At 40.0% G+C, this 19465-nt stretch overlaps 1 protein-coding gene across 1 annotated transcript in view; it reads left to right on the forward strand.

Moving 5' to 3' along the window:
• Positions 1–15879, forward strand: part of HS6ST3 (heparan sulfate 6-O-sulfotransferase 3) — a 212476-nt gene extending 196597 nt beyond the window's left edge. The window contains exon 2 of the mRNA XM_060769483.2: positions 14885–15879. Within this exon, the coding sequence (XP_060625466.2) occupies positions 14885–15593 (709 nt within the window). The 3' untranslated portion in view covers positions 15594–15879. The remainder of the gene's footprint in view (positions 1–14884) is intronic.
• The last annotated feature ends 3586 nt before the right edge of the window (positions 15880–19465 follow it).

Here is a 19465-nt window from a genome sequence, read left to right on the forward strand (position 1 = left end):
TGTTATAGACGTCCCTGTTATAGACAGTGAAGAAGTGCAGTTTCCCACAGCAAGGAATGAGAGTGTTGATACTGAAAATAGCCAGGTGCAGGTGCAGATTGACTCGGAGAAGGAGGACAGTTCTCAGCCTTATAATGAGCAAGCAGGGAAACAGGCTGACACTAACGAACAGACTGATCTTGACGAAATGGGAACCTTAGATCAGGCTGACGGTTTGGAATTCTGAGTTCGAAGGAGTATGAGAATAGCTAACAAGAGGGAGGCCGGAGGCCAAAGAAACACCTTCATGTTTTGCAAAGGATATTAAGCAGTGTCAAAGCAACTTTTCATTTATCTAAGAAGCTTGCCTTTGCTTGTCTGGATTATTTTACAGTCTTTGTATTCATGGTTTCAGGACTTTGTCATGTTCTCTTGGGTTTTTGCTTTGCTGGTGCCTTTTTGGATTAAGCTTCAAAGTGCTATATTATATTGATCTTTTGGAACATTAACCTTTGCCTTTAAGAACTTTTTACCGTTTATTTTTAATAAACTATAAAGACTTCTGGCTGTGTGCAGTTTGGTGTTTTTCAGCAAGGTGAATCTACTCTGAGATGCAACAGGTCTGGAGAACAAGCCCTATAAGGAGTGGCTTAAAGAGCTCGTCATGTTTAGCCTGCAAAAGAGAAGGCAGAAAGGAGACATGATGAGGGCCATGTATAAATATGTGAGGAGAAGTCATAGGGAGGAGGGAGAAAGTTTGTTTCCTGCTGCCCTGGAGACTAGGATACAGAACAATGGTTTCAAACTACAGGAAAGGAGATTCCACAAAAGAACTTCCTGACTGTGAGAACTGTTCAGCAGTGGAACTCTCTGCCTGAGTGTGGTGGAGGCTCCTTCTTTGAAGACTTTTAAACAGAGGCTGGTTGGCCATCTGTCGGGGGTGCTTTGAATGTGATTTTCCTGCTTCTTGGCAGGGGATTGGGATGGATGGCCCATGAGGTCTCTTCCAACTCTATGATTCTATGAAAAGCAGCTTAAAATTGGGAATGCAGAGGATTAATTGGGACTGTCCTTGCCAAACCAGGGCAGTTGGAAGGTACAGATATGCGTTGATTGAAAGGAATGTTTGAAAGTTAAGGTCGGGGCTTTATTTCAAAAGTAATAAACATTTTCAAGAGAGAGAAAAATGGTTTCTCAAGGAGATTCCAATTACTTTGAATTTTTATTGTTAATTGCAACATTAATTATGCAGAATCACTGGGATGCTTCAAAATGCACTGCAGCAAGAAATCCCATTGAGTTTTCATTTGGAAAGAAAGGCTTAGGAATGCGCTCCTGTGACTGAATTAGAAGAGATTAAAGGGAATTTGATCGGGGAGGATGTTGTGCACTTGCTACTTGGTTCCGAAGGACTATTTACCAAGCAGCTCTGGCATCTGTTTCACAAATAAGTCATTTATCCTACTTACCTGGCTACACCGATGACAGCTGCCAAAGAAATACGAAGGAAAATTGAAAGGTGGGGGAGGGGGGGCTAACATTTTAAGTGGCAATTTAAAACAAATATAAGGAAATCTAAACTCCTGGGTTCTTTCATATTGTTTTCTAAAAAACCTAAAACCTGTATATGTGCTTGCAATACCGTTTGTATTGAATGGCAAATGTATAAATCATACACCCAAGGTCATATGTTATTTTATACCACCTCTAGTAAAGTTGTTGGCAACAGCATATTTACTATTTGTTTGTTTGTTTCATTATTGATAGTATTTGTATCCCATTTCTCAGCCAAAATGGCTCTCAGAGGCTTGCTTGCAATCCATTTTAAAAAGGAGTCCCTGACCATCAGGGTACAGTCTTAAATTACACAAAATAAAAGGAAATGTGGTTTATCAGGAAAGAAGAAAAAAGCAAGGAGTGTCTCGGCAAGGATAGTGGCATGGTGCTGTTTCCTAGCCCAGCTGCAGAAACAGCTACTTGTGATGGCTATTGAGGGAGGAAGATTCACCTCTGGACCTATTAGGGGTTGTCTCCTATCTTAAATTCTTGAGTGAAGGGAGTGAGGTCTCCATTTTGTGGGATACCTGTCCCTTTTTCCTCAATAAACTGTTACGACCACTTCTTCTCTAAAAAGGCATCCTGTACCAGTAAGAAGGGTGTCCTGTTTTGCTCCAGAAACAGCCTTACAACATGAGTAGAAGTAACTAAAAAAGCTTTACTTGAGCAAAATAGTAAGAATAATGCAAACAGCAGTAAAGGAAGCAGAAGTTAAAGTCCAAAAGCAATGCACGATCTTACAGCAGATGTGAAACAAAAGACTTTCACAACAAGTCTTCACAGCAGACAGGAACAAGAGTTCTTGGCAAGAAGTCTGGTGCAAAGCCAACACTGGAGCTGTAGCACCAAATAGGTCAGTTGCTGCCAGTGCTGACTTCTGGCTTCACAGCTAATGTATAGCTCTGAGCTCTCAGCACAGATATTCCTAGGACGAGGTCAGATTGCTCAGCATTTTTTGCTGTGATTCTAGCTGAACTTTTTTGTTTTGCCCTTTGCCATTCTTGAAGTGTGGGGACTTGTAATATGATTTCCTCGTCTTCTCCTTCCTCCTCAACACTTGACCCCATGTGCTATCTCTTCAGCCTCCTACCTCCTCTTCAGAAGCAGAAGAGTAGTCCACAACAAGGGGTTCCCATTGGAGATCATCTCCCCATTGTCCTCCCTGCTTTTCTTCCAAACAGAATCAATGACATATCAAGCGGATATGACATAAGCAAGGATGAAAAAAGGAGGAATGGAAGGTTTTCATTGCAAGATAAAGAATCCTTCAGCCAGCTAAAGTTCCAATATCTCAACATCCATGCAGAGTCAGAATAACCCATCACATTTTATTTCTATCAGCACCATATGTAGCGTGTTCAGTGGCAAATCCCATCTTCTAAAGTAACACCTATAACAAATGTAAATGGGAGAAGGAGGTGGATCATCAAAGAAAATACAATTTTCTTTGAAGGTATAATTTTCCATGAAATTTTGTTACATGGATACTTATTTAGAAATAATTAGTATAATTCAGATAGAAATACAACTTATTTTGCCATCATGAGGGACTGTGTCCAGGTGAGCTGGTTGGCTGCTCATTCTGCTTGTCTGGAAGTGAACTGTGGCTGTCTTCAAGGTCCTTCATCTTGTTATGCTTCTTTTGATTTGACTTTAACTGAATAATCATTCAAGTAGAGGACTCTGCCTTCCAAAATGGGTAAGTTGCTCATCAGGAGATACTCACATATGGAGTATCTTGAATGCTTGAATGGTGTAACTTTGAGCAAGTTAGGCACCAAAATACCAACAGAATAGCACAAGGTATTGTCATCATAATTAGGAGGGCATTTTTCTCTAGTTTCCTATCTGGTAATGCCATGGTGCTTTGTATAATAAGAAGAGTAGCAGAGCAAATATAGATGAAAGAGAAGAAAGGTCAGTAAAAATGGTGGCGGAATCAGACAAGCTGGGCACCTCATTGCCATGGATGAATGGAACGACCTCAGAGTTAGGGCAGTGAGTAATAGTAACTACTTCATTATTTGAAAATGGACCCTGTCCAGAAACTACAAATGAAATCTCCTCAGTTTGCAAGCTATGACAAAGAAAGAAATGCTTTGAACCATTGTGTTTATTTTCCCCATTTCTGGCTCCTTAATGGCATGGGTTACAAATAACCCTATATCTACTAATGGGAAGTGTTTCCTTGTGAGATTTGTTTTCAAAGCCATTGCTTTCAGTTCTAAAATGAAAATAAAGAACAAGTGTTGCCCAATATTAGGCTGCAATTCCCAATATCGCTTATCATCAAGTTGGATGAGTAAAACTGATAGAATATTTGCCACCCATTACAGGTTTTTTTATGTCGTCTTTCTACCAAAGTGGTTTATAATGATGAAAACGCAATTAAACTAGTTAACATACCAAAAAATTAGTAAATTGTATTAAATTGTAAAAAGTATAAAATCATTTAAAATCATAACAATAAAGTTACCAACTAATCACTAAATGCTTGTTTGAATAGAAGAGCAAAGAGTGGGAAGCCTAATTTCCCATGGGAGGGAGATCAAAAATGTGGAACTAAGAAATAAGAAGACTTGTTGTAGCTCAGCAAGCGGCTGAGGATTTCTCTGACTTTTCTGACATTTTGGAGGATGAGGGCCTCCTGCTGGATTTCAAAGTGATGAATCTGTCAGTACCAGGAGAGATGATGTTTTGCATTCCAGTGATCATTCCCAAGCAACCAAATGTCCTCTAGGGCCCCACCTATGTTTGCAAGATGGCATTTAGGGGCAATTTTTTGTTCATGAGCCAGTGCTTTCAGCCCTCAGAGGTTAATGAAGCCCTGCTAGCCTTCCATACTTACTCACTCCTGATATACACTGAATTCAAGATCCAAATAGTCATAAAATGTGTACTTTGAGTCTATTATGACTTTAGTACTTTCCAAGTTTAGTACAAGCCCTTTGTATGAGTCCAAACTTGGAGTCATGTGTTAAATTTTAGTCCAAATTTAACTCCTGAGCCTTGTCCTACATTGGAGCCAGTGGCTGCGAACTCTAGGCCACAACCTGCAGCCCTACAGATGTTTCATACTTCGGCTCCAAGAATTCCTAACCATTGAACAAGCTGGCTACTTGGAGCCCGAAAGACTTGGAGGGCCACAGGTTGTGCACCATTGGTCTAGAATATTCCTCCTGTGAAGATCTGCCAATCTTATGCTCTTCCTGTATTAGGCATATGGGCAGGCATATTTTTTAAAGCTTTTACTGATTGGAGATCTTCTGTTTGAAGGTTGTTTTCCTCTAGCACTGCTTATTTACCGTTTAAGTGATCGCTAATATATATTTATAAATTGTTTTAAATGAGTATTGATTGGCAGTATTATTTGCTTGTTATTTGTGTATAGAAAAGTTATAAAGGGATTAAGTGATGAAAATAAGTTTCACGCATGTGTATCATTTTTAAAATTAAGCTCAGAATAACTGCTGTTTAATTTTCACTTGCTTTCTTCTGGACTCCTTCTGCCTCCACATTGGCAAAAATGCTTTTTCAGTTTGGCTGCCTAGATCTAGCTGCAGTGTGTGAAATAAAGCCCATTATGACCCCTTCCAGCTGGAGGAGCCAATGGTGAGATATTTCCATAGTTAGTCTTTTGCCCTGTTGGCAGCTTCTTGCGAACATTCCTGGATGTCCTTTCCTTCTCTCCCATATGTCTTTATCATTGTTTCATCTGCTGATGTTTTGCTGTCGTTTTATTTCACAAGGGCCATCCATCTCAGCAAATAAGCTCCCAGCTGACCTCTTGACTGCAAACAAAATATCTGACATTTTACCATTTTATGGTGTTCAAGCCCTTCGAGAGCATGACTGAGCTCTTCCACCTACTACTTTCTCCAATAACGCATGGGGGGGGGGCACTAAAAGGGAGGCCAAGCTATGCCTTCATGTGACTTGAAATGGAAGCTTGGATGCCTGTGATATAGATAATATACAATATTGTTGCAGAATTGTCTAAAGAGAAAGAAATTACGACAACACGATCAAATAAATTAGTTTCCGTTGAAGCCAGATGGTGATCTTATGCTAATTAAAACTTTTCCATTCCAAATGCCAGTATAGAAAATGAGAATCTACTTGTGCTTAGGATCTTTTGAGTTCTCATTTATTTTGTTCAGTAATTCGAGTCGCATTTGGGATGGAGATGCTGCTGCGCCACTTTCCACTTTCATTTCTAATACACCTGAGGCAAGAATCAGCTAACGGACAATGTGTCATTATAGATTCATCCTGCATTGCCTGATATCTTCAGGTGAATTGTGACTCATTAAGCATAATCTATCTCAGAGATTCCCTTCAGGGTGTACTATTCTATTCCTATGCTATATTTGTAATTCCATATAAATTGTGTGGCAAGGTTTTTTCTCTTGATATATCGTTGGAGCAAAGGAATTAAAACAGTTTGAATCTGTTCTAGTCGCAGTTTCACTGACTTCCGCTTTAGCCTAGAAATGATCCTATTTTTATCAGACCAAGGAAGTGTAGAAAGAGCTCTTAAACAGATAGTCTGGTTGGATTCATTGCTATTAAGCCTTTTGTTTAAATGTCTCATATTTCTCTTTTTAATGGTAATTAAAAGATTTATGTTCACAAGTTCTAGATATTGTAGTCATTCATGCATTCATTAAATTTGCATACTACACAACTGGCAGATGCCCGAAGCACAGTTTTTCATTGTAGAAGTCCAAAATCATCAATAAAATAACAAGCACATTATGATAGGATTCATGTATTTTTATGCAAAGCCTTTTGTCACATGTGTATCCTTGAGATAATATGGCCCTTTCCAATTTAAAACCTAAACTACCCTATATACCAGTGGTTCTCAACCTGTGGGTCCCCAGGTGTTTTGGCCCACAACTCTCAAAAATCCCAGCCAGTTTGCCAGCTGTTAGGATTTCTGGGAGTTGAAGGCCAAAACATCTGTAGACCCACAGGCTGAGAACCACTGCTATATACTCATGTATAAGCCTAGAAATTTTAGTTAAAAAATCAGTTCAAAAGCTTGAGTTGACTTATTCACGGGTCAATGTGAATACTGTACTTTAATTATTTTTGAAAAAAGCCATCCTCTTCTCTGACTAGAGTGTTGAAGAACAACACTTACTTTATCCTAGGAGAACCCAAAAAACAACACCCCCCTCTATCCCCTCCCCCACAGCACATCTCGGTTGACATCTACATGAGTATATACAGTACCAGAATAATAGGATGTCCACCTCCCATATCAAATTGGTCTTCATGTGGATCCTGGAATAGGGAGGGAGGGGCTATGAGCCCCCCCCCCCCCCCCATTAAGCTAAGAAGGAGCTGAAAACTCTCTGAAATGATGGTGCAAAGTGGATAGTTGTTATGTTTTCATGAGTCCCCTAAGAATGTATCAACCAGAAGTGTACTAAACGATCAAGCACACAGACAAAATTGTTAATCCAGCCATCTCATGGATAACCAAGGTTGCATGCATTCTGTCCTATCCACAATTCAAGTGAGTAAGTTTAATTGAACACATAGCAGGGATTTATAAGTAAGTGTCGTGCTTGTATGAGTCTTTGCTATTTCAAGGTGCTTGAATGGTACCAATTGGAGAAGTAATTTGCCCTAACCGTACACAAAATCTGATATTCTACATCTCAGGCTAGTAGATATACATGTTTTTGCACTTTCCTTTGAGAATATTGTGTGTGTATCACCTAACAACTTTTGCTTTCACAAGTTGTTAGGGGCAGATGTGATAGTATACCTTACAGCAGTGGTTCTCATCCTGTGGGTCCCCAGATGTTTTGACTTTCAACTCCCAGAAATCCCAACAGCTGGTAAACTGATTGGGATTTCTGGGAGTTGTAGGCCAAAACACCTGGGGACCCACAGGATGAGAACCACTGCCTTATAGGTACCTTTGCATTCAGTTATATATTTCTCACTTTGTCTGGATGTTTAGAATTTAATGTTTGTAATATTTCATCAGGGGTCTGTTATACAGCCCAAAACAGAGTAGATTTGTCAGCTCAGTTGTTTATTGGTGATTCAACACATTGGTAAATCACATTGACGGGATGGATCTACTCTGCGTGGAACTGGCCACAGAATTCAGACCATCTTGACAGTCTAATTGTTTACTGCCTCACTTGTTGTTTAATATGGTTATTGCAGTGCACTAGATGTTTTATTGTTTACTAAAAAGGTGTACCTCCAATTAGACAAAAGTGAACACTTACATTGCACACTTACGTTGAATTCTGCATACCTGAAAATTTCATGTGATGTAGTTAGATTAAGGAGGCTATATTGTTGTATGCAAGGGCCTAAGTATCTCAAGGCATCAGATTCTTTCTGATCTTGAAAGTTAAGCAGGATCATATCTGGTTAGTATTTGATACGAGTCTGCCAATGAATACCAGGTGCTGTAGCCTGTGTTTTAGAGGAAGGAATTAACAAAACTACCTCTGAGTATTCCATAGCTAAGAAAATCCTACGAAATTCATGGGGTTGCCATAAGCCGACAGGTGCATTGACAGAATTATAGCTGTGCAGAACATTACCCATTAACAATGAAGAGATGACTGTTGAAGCCATGATAAAGCTTTTGGTTTTAATTCCTCTTTATGACTGCAAAAAACAGAGCAGACATTAAGGACCTGGCAGGCCACAGTTCATGACTGTGCGCTGCATTCAATGCCATGGGCCCCGTGATGTGCTAGCCTGCTAATTAGTGTTGAATTTAGCTCAGAACAGTTATACTGCCTGACAACAACGATCTCTTCCTGGCTGTTCTCACTGCCGTGCCCTAACCACCTCACCTCTACCCAGACCAGCATGGCTCTTTCTGCCCCACTGTCAAAAAAGAAGCCAGGAATAAGTATCTAGGAAATCTGATGGAATGATATCAGTGGATCAGAAGAAAAAAACTCATGATTTATTAATGTATTGTTTTCTGAGGGATAACTTAGGCAGAGAACTATTTTCATCCCAACCCATCTCTGTTAACTTCCAACAGTGAACTTTTCCTCAGCTGTTATTTCTTACTTGTTTTTGTCTGAGCTTTGTAATTTAGGGCAAGTTACTGCTGAATAATCCCTTCAGTAATGAGGAGCCCAGGAGAGACTGTTTTAAGGATATTCAATTTTGCTTCATGCCTAATTAACAACAGTGGATATACAATATAAACTCTCAGGACAGTAACTAAAGTGCAAAGTGGCTGCAGGAAATGCTTTTAAGATTTACACTCTAAGCAGTCAATAACAGTTCAGTGTTGATTTTCTTTTTCTCAACAGCAAGGTGTTCTGCTCCTGTCAGTTATACTGCTGGCAACATAATTGTATGCTGTTCCTCCATTCTTTCCATGCTTCACATTTCTCTAGATGGCACATAATTTTCCTGTCTCGTTCTAGAACCCAAATGTTCGTTTTGTTTAGATGTAAGATAAACGTAGGTTTTGCTGATGATTTTTCCCCATGATTTTCTTTGTTTTCTAATAATTTTATTACATTTCCATTCCATTTCATTACAAAATATAATTTCTATAATTCATATTTCACCTCATTTCCCCTGTTGTGCTCCCCATCTTTTCTTTGTGCTCCCACCAGAACTTCATTTTTTCTGATGAGGGTTGCTTCCCATCTTCTTTTCTCAATGTTTCTTCAACCATTTTTTTCCATCTCCTTTCAAAATCAATATTTTTTCTTAGGCCTTTTTTATCTTTAAATTGCATGTTAATTTATCATTTATTGCTAATTTTCATATTTTCTTATACCATTCCGCTATCTTAATTTCTACTCCTCTTTTTTGTTAATAGCAGCAAGGCTATTAATAGCAAAAATAGGTACCAGAACTTGTAACCAAAAGTTGGTAATGTCTGCAATAAATCAACAGTTCACTACAATGACTCATAGCACCTGTCAGACTCCATATTTTTTATTTCTTTTTGTCTTTTTGTCTTTTTTCCTTCCTATAGTGCTCAAAAATAATTTTTTGGACTAAAGCACCCAGAATTCCCCATCCTTCACCATCAGTAGCATTCTAGCAAGTCGATAGTGTGGACTGTAATCCAGAAAAATAATTCCAATGTCTATTTTTCTGAAGTCCAAGCAGCTTTGTTACAATTTATTTCACCTTGCATTGCAAACTCAACTAGATTAACTAGTTCATTATTTTGTTAAGTACTGATTTCTTAATTTCTTAATCTTGTCATAAATTGCTTGCATTATAACGGTATCATATGATGATTGTAGATTGGGATCACAGTCCCGATACTGGCTTCCTAGCCCCATAGCTGTATTTCTTGAGATTTGTATAATTGTTTGAAGTGAAAAGCCCTACAAGAGGCTTGAGTTGTGGTATTTGAGTTAACTAACTTTGCATGTCTAAGGCATTGCATGTGATTGTCATTATCAATACCTAAATCCTTGTAACAAGATGCGAAAGCACCTTGCTATCAGAAGTACAAACAGTCCTTTGTAAATATGACCTTTTTTAAAAAAATAACCCAGCTTTGTGAAGTTTACTCAATTTTATTGTGAGCTGATACTAAATTAGTTGATTTCACTGTGTTTAACTGTGCCTGGATTATACTTAACAAACACATACAAAATTTCTCCAAGTAAACACCCATCTATCTAAAAACAAATCACATTTCTGCATAGGTATTCCTTAGCCAATTAGGAAGGTTGGCAAAATTGCATGTTACAAAATAGTAAGACAATTTACTCTTTTCTTGTGCTTTCAACTCCGCAACAGTAGTAGAAGCATAATGCATATTATATCAAGTCTTGCCTGTTAGTGTTGATCAAACTACTTATTTATTTTTGCAATTATTTCTAAAAGACTTCTGCTTGGGGAAGATTAACAGACTCCCCTGAGCACTTACTGCTTAGTTTTCTACAAGAAATTCTGTTCTTAATTAAAAGTTGTTTTCTTCCTTTTGCTGTCTATTTTCCGTGGTGCCTTGCACTTGGATTTTTCAGTCTGCTTTATAATAGCCTCCCAATATTTAAAAAGCTTCAGGGCACTCCAAGTGTGTTGTTTGTTGTTGTTGTTAGGGTTTTTTTTTAATGCATAACCTTTGTGAGTCACTGTGTTGACATACATAGGTACATGTAATTCTTGCTAGCATGCTGTGCACACAGTCATCTCCACCCACATTAAAGTGATGTGCAAAATTAAATCATAGAATTGACTTGGTTGCATTAAAATCAAGTAATTCAGAGCAGTGTGCAGATAGTGAGATCTGGACTGCGGATAGCAAAACCTGATACTCATTTTATGAGATCCGATAAGCAGATAATGAGACCAGGTAGCGAGCCACTGAGAGTCTGTGTCTGGCGGGAATAGAAGCTAAATCCCAATGTTCCTGAATCATATAAATCTCACCAGATAAAGAAGAAGCTACTACTGAGGAATTTATTCAATTCCTACTCTCCAATGACTGACAGAGGGCCAGGTGACCAGTGGAACAAAAGGAGACATGGTTTTATGAATGGATTACTATGTCTCAACCCGAGACAAACAAAGAGGGCCTCTCAGGTCCCATGGATTCTATTGTTTGTGTAATGGTCCTGTGATCCTCAATGAGTCTAATGCCCATGGCACTAGTGTCCATTATGTTCCATTTTGGTATATTGTCCAGGGTGATGGGATTAGATGGTTCATCCTTGGGAAAGGGGTATAGCAGTCATGAAGAACAGTAGCAGAGCTTCCCCCAAATTCTAGGGAAGATGACTGGGTAATTGTGAGTCCTTTGTCCATGTGACTGCCACAAAAGAAGGTTGGCCCAATTCAGGGTCCGATAATCCCTTGCCCAGCCAGTTTTATTGATCCTGGAGATGCTGGTTGTTTGAGTCCATTGTTGGAGTGATGACTAAGAGGACCCAAGAGGAAATCTGAGTCACTGAGTGTTGGTGAAAGATTACCAATGTGGCTTCATACCCCATAGCGTTATATATAAAACTATAATTTTTTTTCAAAATATTTATTTCGGTCATTGACCAGCACAGGAAATAGTGTCACATTTCCAGACAAACCTGGCATGTTTGGTACATTAAAAATATAAATATAACTACTAAAAACACAATATGGGTGAGGGGCTATATATATATATATACACACACACACACACACAAGAGTCTCAGTATCCACTGCCCAGCGGATCTTGGGGGCAGCAATTGCCCAGGACTTTGAGTTTGGGATTAACCCAGAGGTTGGGGACGCATGCAAGGGGCTTCATAGGGAAGTGAAAAGGGAAGGAAAAAGTGGGTTTGTTTAGGATTAGGGAGGTAGGGAAAATCAGCTGGGGATGATTGGGTCATAGGGGCAGAAGCTGACTGCGGTGGTGAAGAGAGTAAGAAGAGCAAGTCAAGAAACATACAGAGAAGCAAGCATAAGTTAACAAGATATGCTTTTTTATTGGGGGATAGTTTTACAGTGGAAGACCACAGTTGTGCAGGCCACCCAGCCAATAGTGCAAACCTATTAATTATTATTATTATTATTATTATTATTATTATTACTCCTTACTGCGCCTCCTCATGGCTCGAGGTGGGTTGCCACATAGCCAAACACCTGATGATGCCATATATTTGAATCTGAGCTTTTAAAAGCTAAACTTTTTGTTTTAACTGCCCGCCTATCCAATAAAGTGACTTTTTTTCTGAAAAGGTGCCCTGAAAATATTTTAAATATTGAATTATTCAATTAATTAATATACACTCTTTTTCCAGTGTGGGAGTCAATGAGACATGTGAGCAGAAAGAGATGACTGGAAGCTGCTTACAACTTAGCATGTTATGATCATTCGTAGCCTCTGGCTATCGGGCAGTTGGAGACCAGTTTTTCCATACTCTTTTGCATCCTCGGGAAGAGATTGAGTGTAAATGCTCATGTTTGTTTTTATTGTACAGCTGGAGGCTACAGATGACTGCATCATCTTCACAGAGATCCATCACATGATATACATTTCTTATTTAGCCCTGACAGCTTTACAAATTGTACTATTTGCTTCATTGTACTATATCAAGTTAACCATACATTCAAGGGACTGCAGTTTTTTCAACTCTTGGATGCAAGACATTCTTAATAAAGTAGAATTGAAACCTTTAAAATTTTATGTTTCTTTTGGAAAGTCCAAGCAATCATGGAATTAAAACGGTCATCGAATAAAATTCTGCCAAGGTTAAACAATACATGTGCAGACTTTAAAATGTCGATTTTGAGGAAGACTGGCTTTTTTCTAAATATGAGAGCCAGGGTGATGTAATGGTCTGAGCATTGGACTAGGACTCTGGAGACCAGGATCTGGATCCCCGTTCAGCCAGGAAACTCACCCAGTGACCTTGTCAGCTCATACTTTCAGCCTCAGAGGATGACAAATACTGCCCTAGAGTCCATAGCAACCAGCAATCTTGGGTCTATGTAAATAGTTGGGGCAGTTCTGAAACAGAACCGGTAGTGACTGTTTACATGGCCATCCTGTGTTCCCTTGGGTCAAGCTTTCCGGAGATACAGGATGGCATTCACCATCCCCTCCCATTCTCCCTGTTGCGTCAGCAAGCGGATGTGACATGAGTCTTGCCAGTCGCTCATCACCTGAAGTGGTGTCAGCAGGAGTAACATGGTAATTAGAAAAGAAGGGGCGATTCCACCCTTTCCCCTCCCTTGTTGGTCTTGCGTGACAAGTGACCATGTTTCACCCACTGTCTGCCATGACAGGAATGGGAGGGAACAGTAAAGGTAGCTGTCCAATGGCAACAAACCAGCAAGTGGGAGGGTAACTGTGTAATCTATCCTAGGGCTAATTAATTGTATAACACACCCGATCGGACCCAGGGTTAGTGTAGATTCAAAAGACAAACTCCCTCTGAACAAATCTTGTCAGAAAACCAGTAAAAGGTTCACCTTAGGGTCACTTGTAAATCAGAAATTACTTGAAGGCACAAGAGAACAATGGAGTCTGGAAGGGTTTTCAACCTAAGGATTTCATTGGCTCCAAGAAAGCCGGTTGCAGATCGCACAGGGGATAGAGTCGACTCTCCCTCTCTTATTCTTCTCCTGATCCCACATGCACACACATTTCCTCATTTTTTCCCCACTGGGAAAATGAGAAGTTAGAGGGGATTCCCACCAAGATGTTCTGAGACTTTGAGAAAACAGCTCCTGTTACAGCCAGATTGTCTTCTCTTCTGATAGGAAAGGCAAGGAATAAATTGAGCATTAGGAAGCATAATAGTAAATTAAGCCATCTTATTTCTCTCCTCAGCCTTCTCCCATGAACAAGGATGTGGAAACACATCCTTGTTCATGGGAGAAGGCTGAGGAGAGAAATAAGATGGGCTGTACTTGGCCCATGAGTTTTCCCCATTCTAGTGAGACATAGAGCACAATTAGACATGTTTTACAATGCAATTACAGCCACCATGTGATGGTGAATTGAATTGGGGTTGGGCAGACTGTTGTGTACTCCTCTTCTGAGGAGGAGGAGGTAGAACAGGAGGCTGAACATGTAGGAGTTGGGGATTTGTGGACAAGTGTTGAGGAGGAGGAGGGGGCAAAGAAAACATACTGCTGGTTCCTATGTTTCAGGAATGCCAAAGGGTGAAAGAAGAAAGGAGAAAGTCAGCTAGAATTGCTGGAAGGACACTGAGCAATCAGACCTTGCCCAAGGAACACTTATGCTGAGAGCTGAGGACTATAAATCAGCAGTAAAGCAAGTGGTCAATGCTGGCAGCAACCATTCTACTTAGTGCTTCAGTTTTCCAGTTTCCTTGCTTGCAGCTCCAGCTTTGCAGTGCCTTGCAACGACTTTTTGCCAAAGACTTGTTTCATGTCAGATGTAAGGCCTTTGCTTTGCTTTTGGGATTTTACTTCTGTTTCTTTGCTGCTATTGGTTACATTATTGTCATATTGTTGAAGTAAAGCTTTTTTAGTTGCTTTAACCCTTGTTGTAAGGTTGTTTCTGGGGCAAAGTGGGACACAGACACCTTAGTCCTTGTGCCATTTTCTTGATGTTCCCAACATTTCCATTTCTCACAGGTTACATAGGAGTACTAGGAACAGTTTTACTGGAAGAAATAGTGCAGAAAATTAATCCTTTCTCCTCCTGTGTTGCAGTCTTGATCAAATCAAGTGAGGGGCATGATTGCCTTGCTTTCTTTAATAAATGAAAAACCCAGTTACAGATATCCTAGTCAATGGTACATGTGAAAACAAAACCTTGTGATCAAAATGCCTTGATTTGTTTCTGATCCAAATCTACTGTGGAAGCTGGTAAACAGTGTACTCCCATACCCTAATTAATACATTTTCTTACATTTTTCAGGAACTTCTACTATATCACAATGCTGAGGGACCCTGTGTCACGCTACTTGAGTGAATGGAAACATGTCCAGAGAGGAGCAACGTGGAAGACCTCCCTCCACATGTGCGACGGGCGAAGCCCTACACCAGAAGAGCTGCCTATGTGTTACTTGGGAGATGACTGGTCTGGGGTGAGCTTACAAGAGTTCATGAGCTGCAGCCACAACCTGGCTAACAATCGTCAGGTGCGCATGCTAGCAGACCTCAGCCTAGTTGGATGTTACAACTTGACCTTTATGAATGAAAGTGAAAGAAACACTATCCTCCTGCAAAGCGCCAAAAACAACCTGAAAAACATGGCGTTCTTTGGACTTACCGAATTTCAGAGAAAAGCTCAATATCTTTTTGAGAGGACTTTCAATCTGGAGTTCATTTCCCCTTTCACTCAGTACAATATTACACGGGCCTCCAATGTGGATATCAGTGACTCAGTGCGAAAACGCATTGAAGAGCTGAACTTCCTGGATATGCAGCTGTATGAATATGCTAAAGACCTATTTCTGCAGCGCTTCCAGTATGCCAAACTAGAAGAGCATGAACAAAACCGTCAGAAGCGACGGGAAGAGCGAAAAAGTTTGCATGAACAGAAACTCCATGAATGGCAAAAGGAGGAAGAAGCAAAAGTAGTAGCTGTTACTGAGGATTATAACAGTCAGGTGGAACGGTGGTGAATTGCTCCCCTCTGTGTGCAGCTACACAGACACACCCTTTTGTACACAGAGAGACTAACAGCATTGGACTTAATTATTCAGTGGTGAATTACTATGCGGACCTCCTGTTTGTTTTGATACATTGAGACAGAGTCATTCAGCTATCCTCACTATTTATGTATCTATAAATCTTGTCATTTAACAAAAATGTATGTTACGTTTTGCAGTGCACCCCAATCCGCATGATTGAGTTGGCTGTTGAGTAGCTCTTTCTTGAAAACAAGCCACATGCAAAGGCAGTACCTTCCATGTTTTTGGTGTTTCAAAATTTTTCCTTGGACTGATGAAAAGTTTAAAAGTTTGACATCATGCTTCAGTGTGAGTTCACCTTGTATGCATAAATGTTCAAGGGGTGATCCTATTGTTCTTTGTGTTATGTAAGTTCAGAATGAATGTAACAGAACAAGGAATGCTACCCTTCAATTATTTACAGGCAGAGTTTTAGGCATTGTGTGTGTGTTTGTGTGTGTGGAGCGACTAGAGAAACTGCAAGTCACTTCTGGTGTGAGAGAATTGGCTGTCTGCAAGGATGTTGCCCAGGGGATGCCCAGATGTTTTACTATCCTGTGGGAGGCTTCTCTCAAGTTGGAGCTGACAGACAGAAGCTCACCCCACTCCCCGGATTCAAACTGCTGACCTTTTAGTCAGCAGTCCTGCTGGCACAAGGGTTTAACCCATTGGGCCACCGGGGGCTCCAAGAGTTTTAGGTGACAAAAGAATTCTTGAATCTAAATATATTTAGGGGGCGTATAATCAAACAGATTAATCTGAAGGAGCCTTGAAGTTTATCTTAATTCTCTTGATGCTTTTTGTGAAACCAAACCATACAGACTAACACAGTGACTAGCCAAAAAGAAGTCCTGTATGTAACGTGAGGGTTTTGAAAGCACAAAATGCCGATAGATTGGCTTGTTTTTCCTCAATGGTAGTTTCCTTGAGATTATCCTGTCATGGTGGAGATGTATCCTAAAAGAGTCGGCAAGAGGATATAGTAGGAAAGTGTTGAACTGCAAGGCTCTGTCTAGAGTTCTGTGGTGAAGGTAAGTTATGCTATGACATACAACTTTCTTCTTTAAATGTCTAACTATGGATAGTTCAAAAGAGCTTTGTGGCTACAGGCTTCATGTTCATGATTCTTTATACAACCCCATTATCTTTAGTTCTTTCACAGAGATTCTTCAACTCAACAAGATGTGAAATCTCTAGTTCAGTGGTTCTTAGCCTGTGGGTGCCCAGATGTTTTGATCTTCAATTTCTAGTAATCCTAACAGCCGGTAAACTGGTTGTGTTTCTAGGAGTTGTAGGTCAAAACACCTGAGGACCCACCGTTTGAGAACCACTGCTCTAGCTCATCAGGTTTTACATAGATGTCAGATGAAAATATTGATTTCACTAGTAAGATGCTGATTTTAGGGCAAAGCTATAATAAACATGGATAGTAGACCCCAAGACATTAACGTTGAAAACAAAAATAAGATTCTGCTGTCTTGCTGATTTACTGCTTAAACACAGAGGGATTTCAGAATGCCTCACTTTTGAATTCAGTCCTTTCACATGTTCGATGTTATTCTAGTTGATATTTAAGTATGTTTTCCTCTCTTCTCCTTAAACTTCCTGCGTGCTGCTACAACTTCTTGTTTTCCTTTCCTTTAACAATGTCTTCTGGCACAATACTGTACTATGTAAAGCTTTATTTGAAAAGCAGTTTGAAAATCAACCATGCTTTCCGTTTTCAAATTCAAGTTGTCATGTTTGACTGGCTTTCCATATGTCTGCTATAATCTGATGAGAAACGGGGCAACTGAGACTGGCAACTTCTCCCTCTGGCTGAGGAATATATATAATATGACCTTCCCCATGTTCTTGAGACCACACTCTTCCTCAGTCCTAGCCAGCATAGCTGTGCAGGGGATGATAGGAGTTGTGATGCAGAAACATCTGGAGAGCCATGCATTCCTCTTCCATGAGCAGCATTTTAAGACAAACTTCTTTCCTCCCCGTTTTTCTGAAGTGCGGGTGTATGTAGTCTAATTTTAAAACATTTTTTTCTTAAATTGCAAATATTCTTTTCCATTTGATGTATATAGAATGTGGCTCTTTCGGCTAACAGTATTTACTTCTGGTTGTCTTCCGTATTTGAGAACCTGGTCAACTCTTTGTTGCCATTTGTGGCAGCAAAGAAGAGTAATAAGAAGGCAACGAGTATGAAAACAGATACCGTATATAATTGTATATGAGTTTTTAATAATTGCAACAAGAAATCATTACCAAGAAAACCTGGGTCAACTTATACATGGGTCCTTGCTGGAATAAGGATCCAATGCAAAGGCAAGAGGCAGAGGAAAAATGTGCCCCCACCCATTCCTCCTCCCTTGCAATGCAATTTACACCTGTTAAATAAGCAGGCCCTCTCAATCTGGATCTGTGATTATCTATAACCCAAAATCTGATCCCAGATTATCGGCTTTGAACTGGCTTATATGAATCTATACTGCCAGATAATCTGGGATCAGGTCTTGGGATATAGGACAGTATAGATCCAGCCTCACTCTCTCAGGTCTTTGTAGCCTAAGAGCAGTGTGGAAGAGGCCCGAGGAATCAGAAAGAATGCAGTGATTCACTTGTGCAGACAAATATTCAGAATATGCTCATATTTCTAAGAATTCCCCCATCGTAATTCATTGACTAGTCTTTGTAAACTAAGCATTCATTGCTGCATTTGTGATGGATCTGTATCTGTTCCTCATTTTTAACCATAAATACAAAAAGCACAAAAAGACTGATGGAGTGACAATGTTAGTGAAGATAGAAAAAATGGAAGCTGTAGAAGAGTAACTTAAATTAAGGAAACTGTCAGATTTTTTTGTGTGTGTCAGGAGCAACTTGAGGAACTGCAAGTCACTTCTGGTGTGAGAGAACTGGCCATATGCAAGGACATTGCCCAAGGGGCGCCCGGATGTTTTGATGTGTTACCATCCTTGTGGGAGGCTTCTTTTGTGTTTCCACATGGGAAGCTGAAGCTGACAGAGGGAACTCATCTGCGCTCTCCCCAGATTCAAACCTCTGACCTGTCGGTCTTCAGTCGTTCCGGCACAAGGGTTTAATCCTTTGCACCACCGGGGGCTCCTACTGATTACATCACAGTCTTTCTCATTCTAACAGTACTCAGATGAGTTGGTCTCCCACCATTACCATTCCCAGGCTGCCATCATATTACCAGTATTAGCTTTGTAGTCCATGCATGGAAGGTACATTGGGCTTAATGTAGGACTAAACACTTGGATAAATAAATAAAACTAAAGAGATCAGGGAAAATACACAGACCAGTTAGATATGATCTCACTAACATTCCTAGCGAATATACAGTGGAAGTGAAGAACAGATTTGAAGGACTAGATTTAGTAAACAGAGTCCCAGAAGAACTATGGACAGAAGTCCGAGACATTGTTCAGGAGGCAGCAACAAAGTACGTCCCAAAGAAAAAGAAAACCAAGAAGGCAAAATGGTTGTCTGCTGAGACACTGGAAGTAGCCCAAGAAAGGAGGAAAGCAAAAGGAAACAGGGATAAGGGGAGATATGCCCAGTTAAATGCGCAATTCCAGAGGTTAGCCAGAAGAGATAAGGAACTATTTTTAAATAAGCAATGCATGGAAGTGGAAGAAGACAACAGAATAGGAAGGACAAGAGACCTCTTCCAGAAAATTAGAAACATTGGAGGTAAATTTCAGGCAAAAATTGGCATGATAAGAAACAAAGATGGCAGGGACCTAACAGAAGCTGAAGAGATCAAGAGAAGGTGGCGAGACTATACAGAAGATCTGTATAGGAAGGAT

This window comes from Anolis sagrei, chromosome 3 (genome assembly GCF_037176765.1).
Source record: "Anolis sagrei isolate rAnoSag1 chromosome 3, rAnoSag1.mat, whole genome shotgun sequence".
Taxonomy (NCBI): Eukaryota; Metazoa; Chordata; class Lepidosauria; order Squamata; family Dactyloidae; genus Anolis; species Anolis sagrei.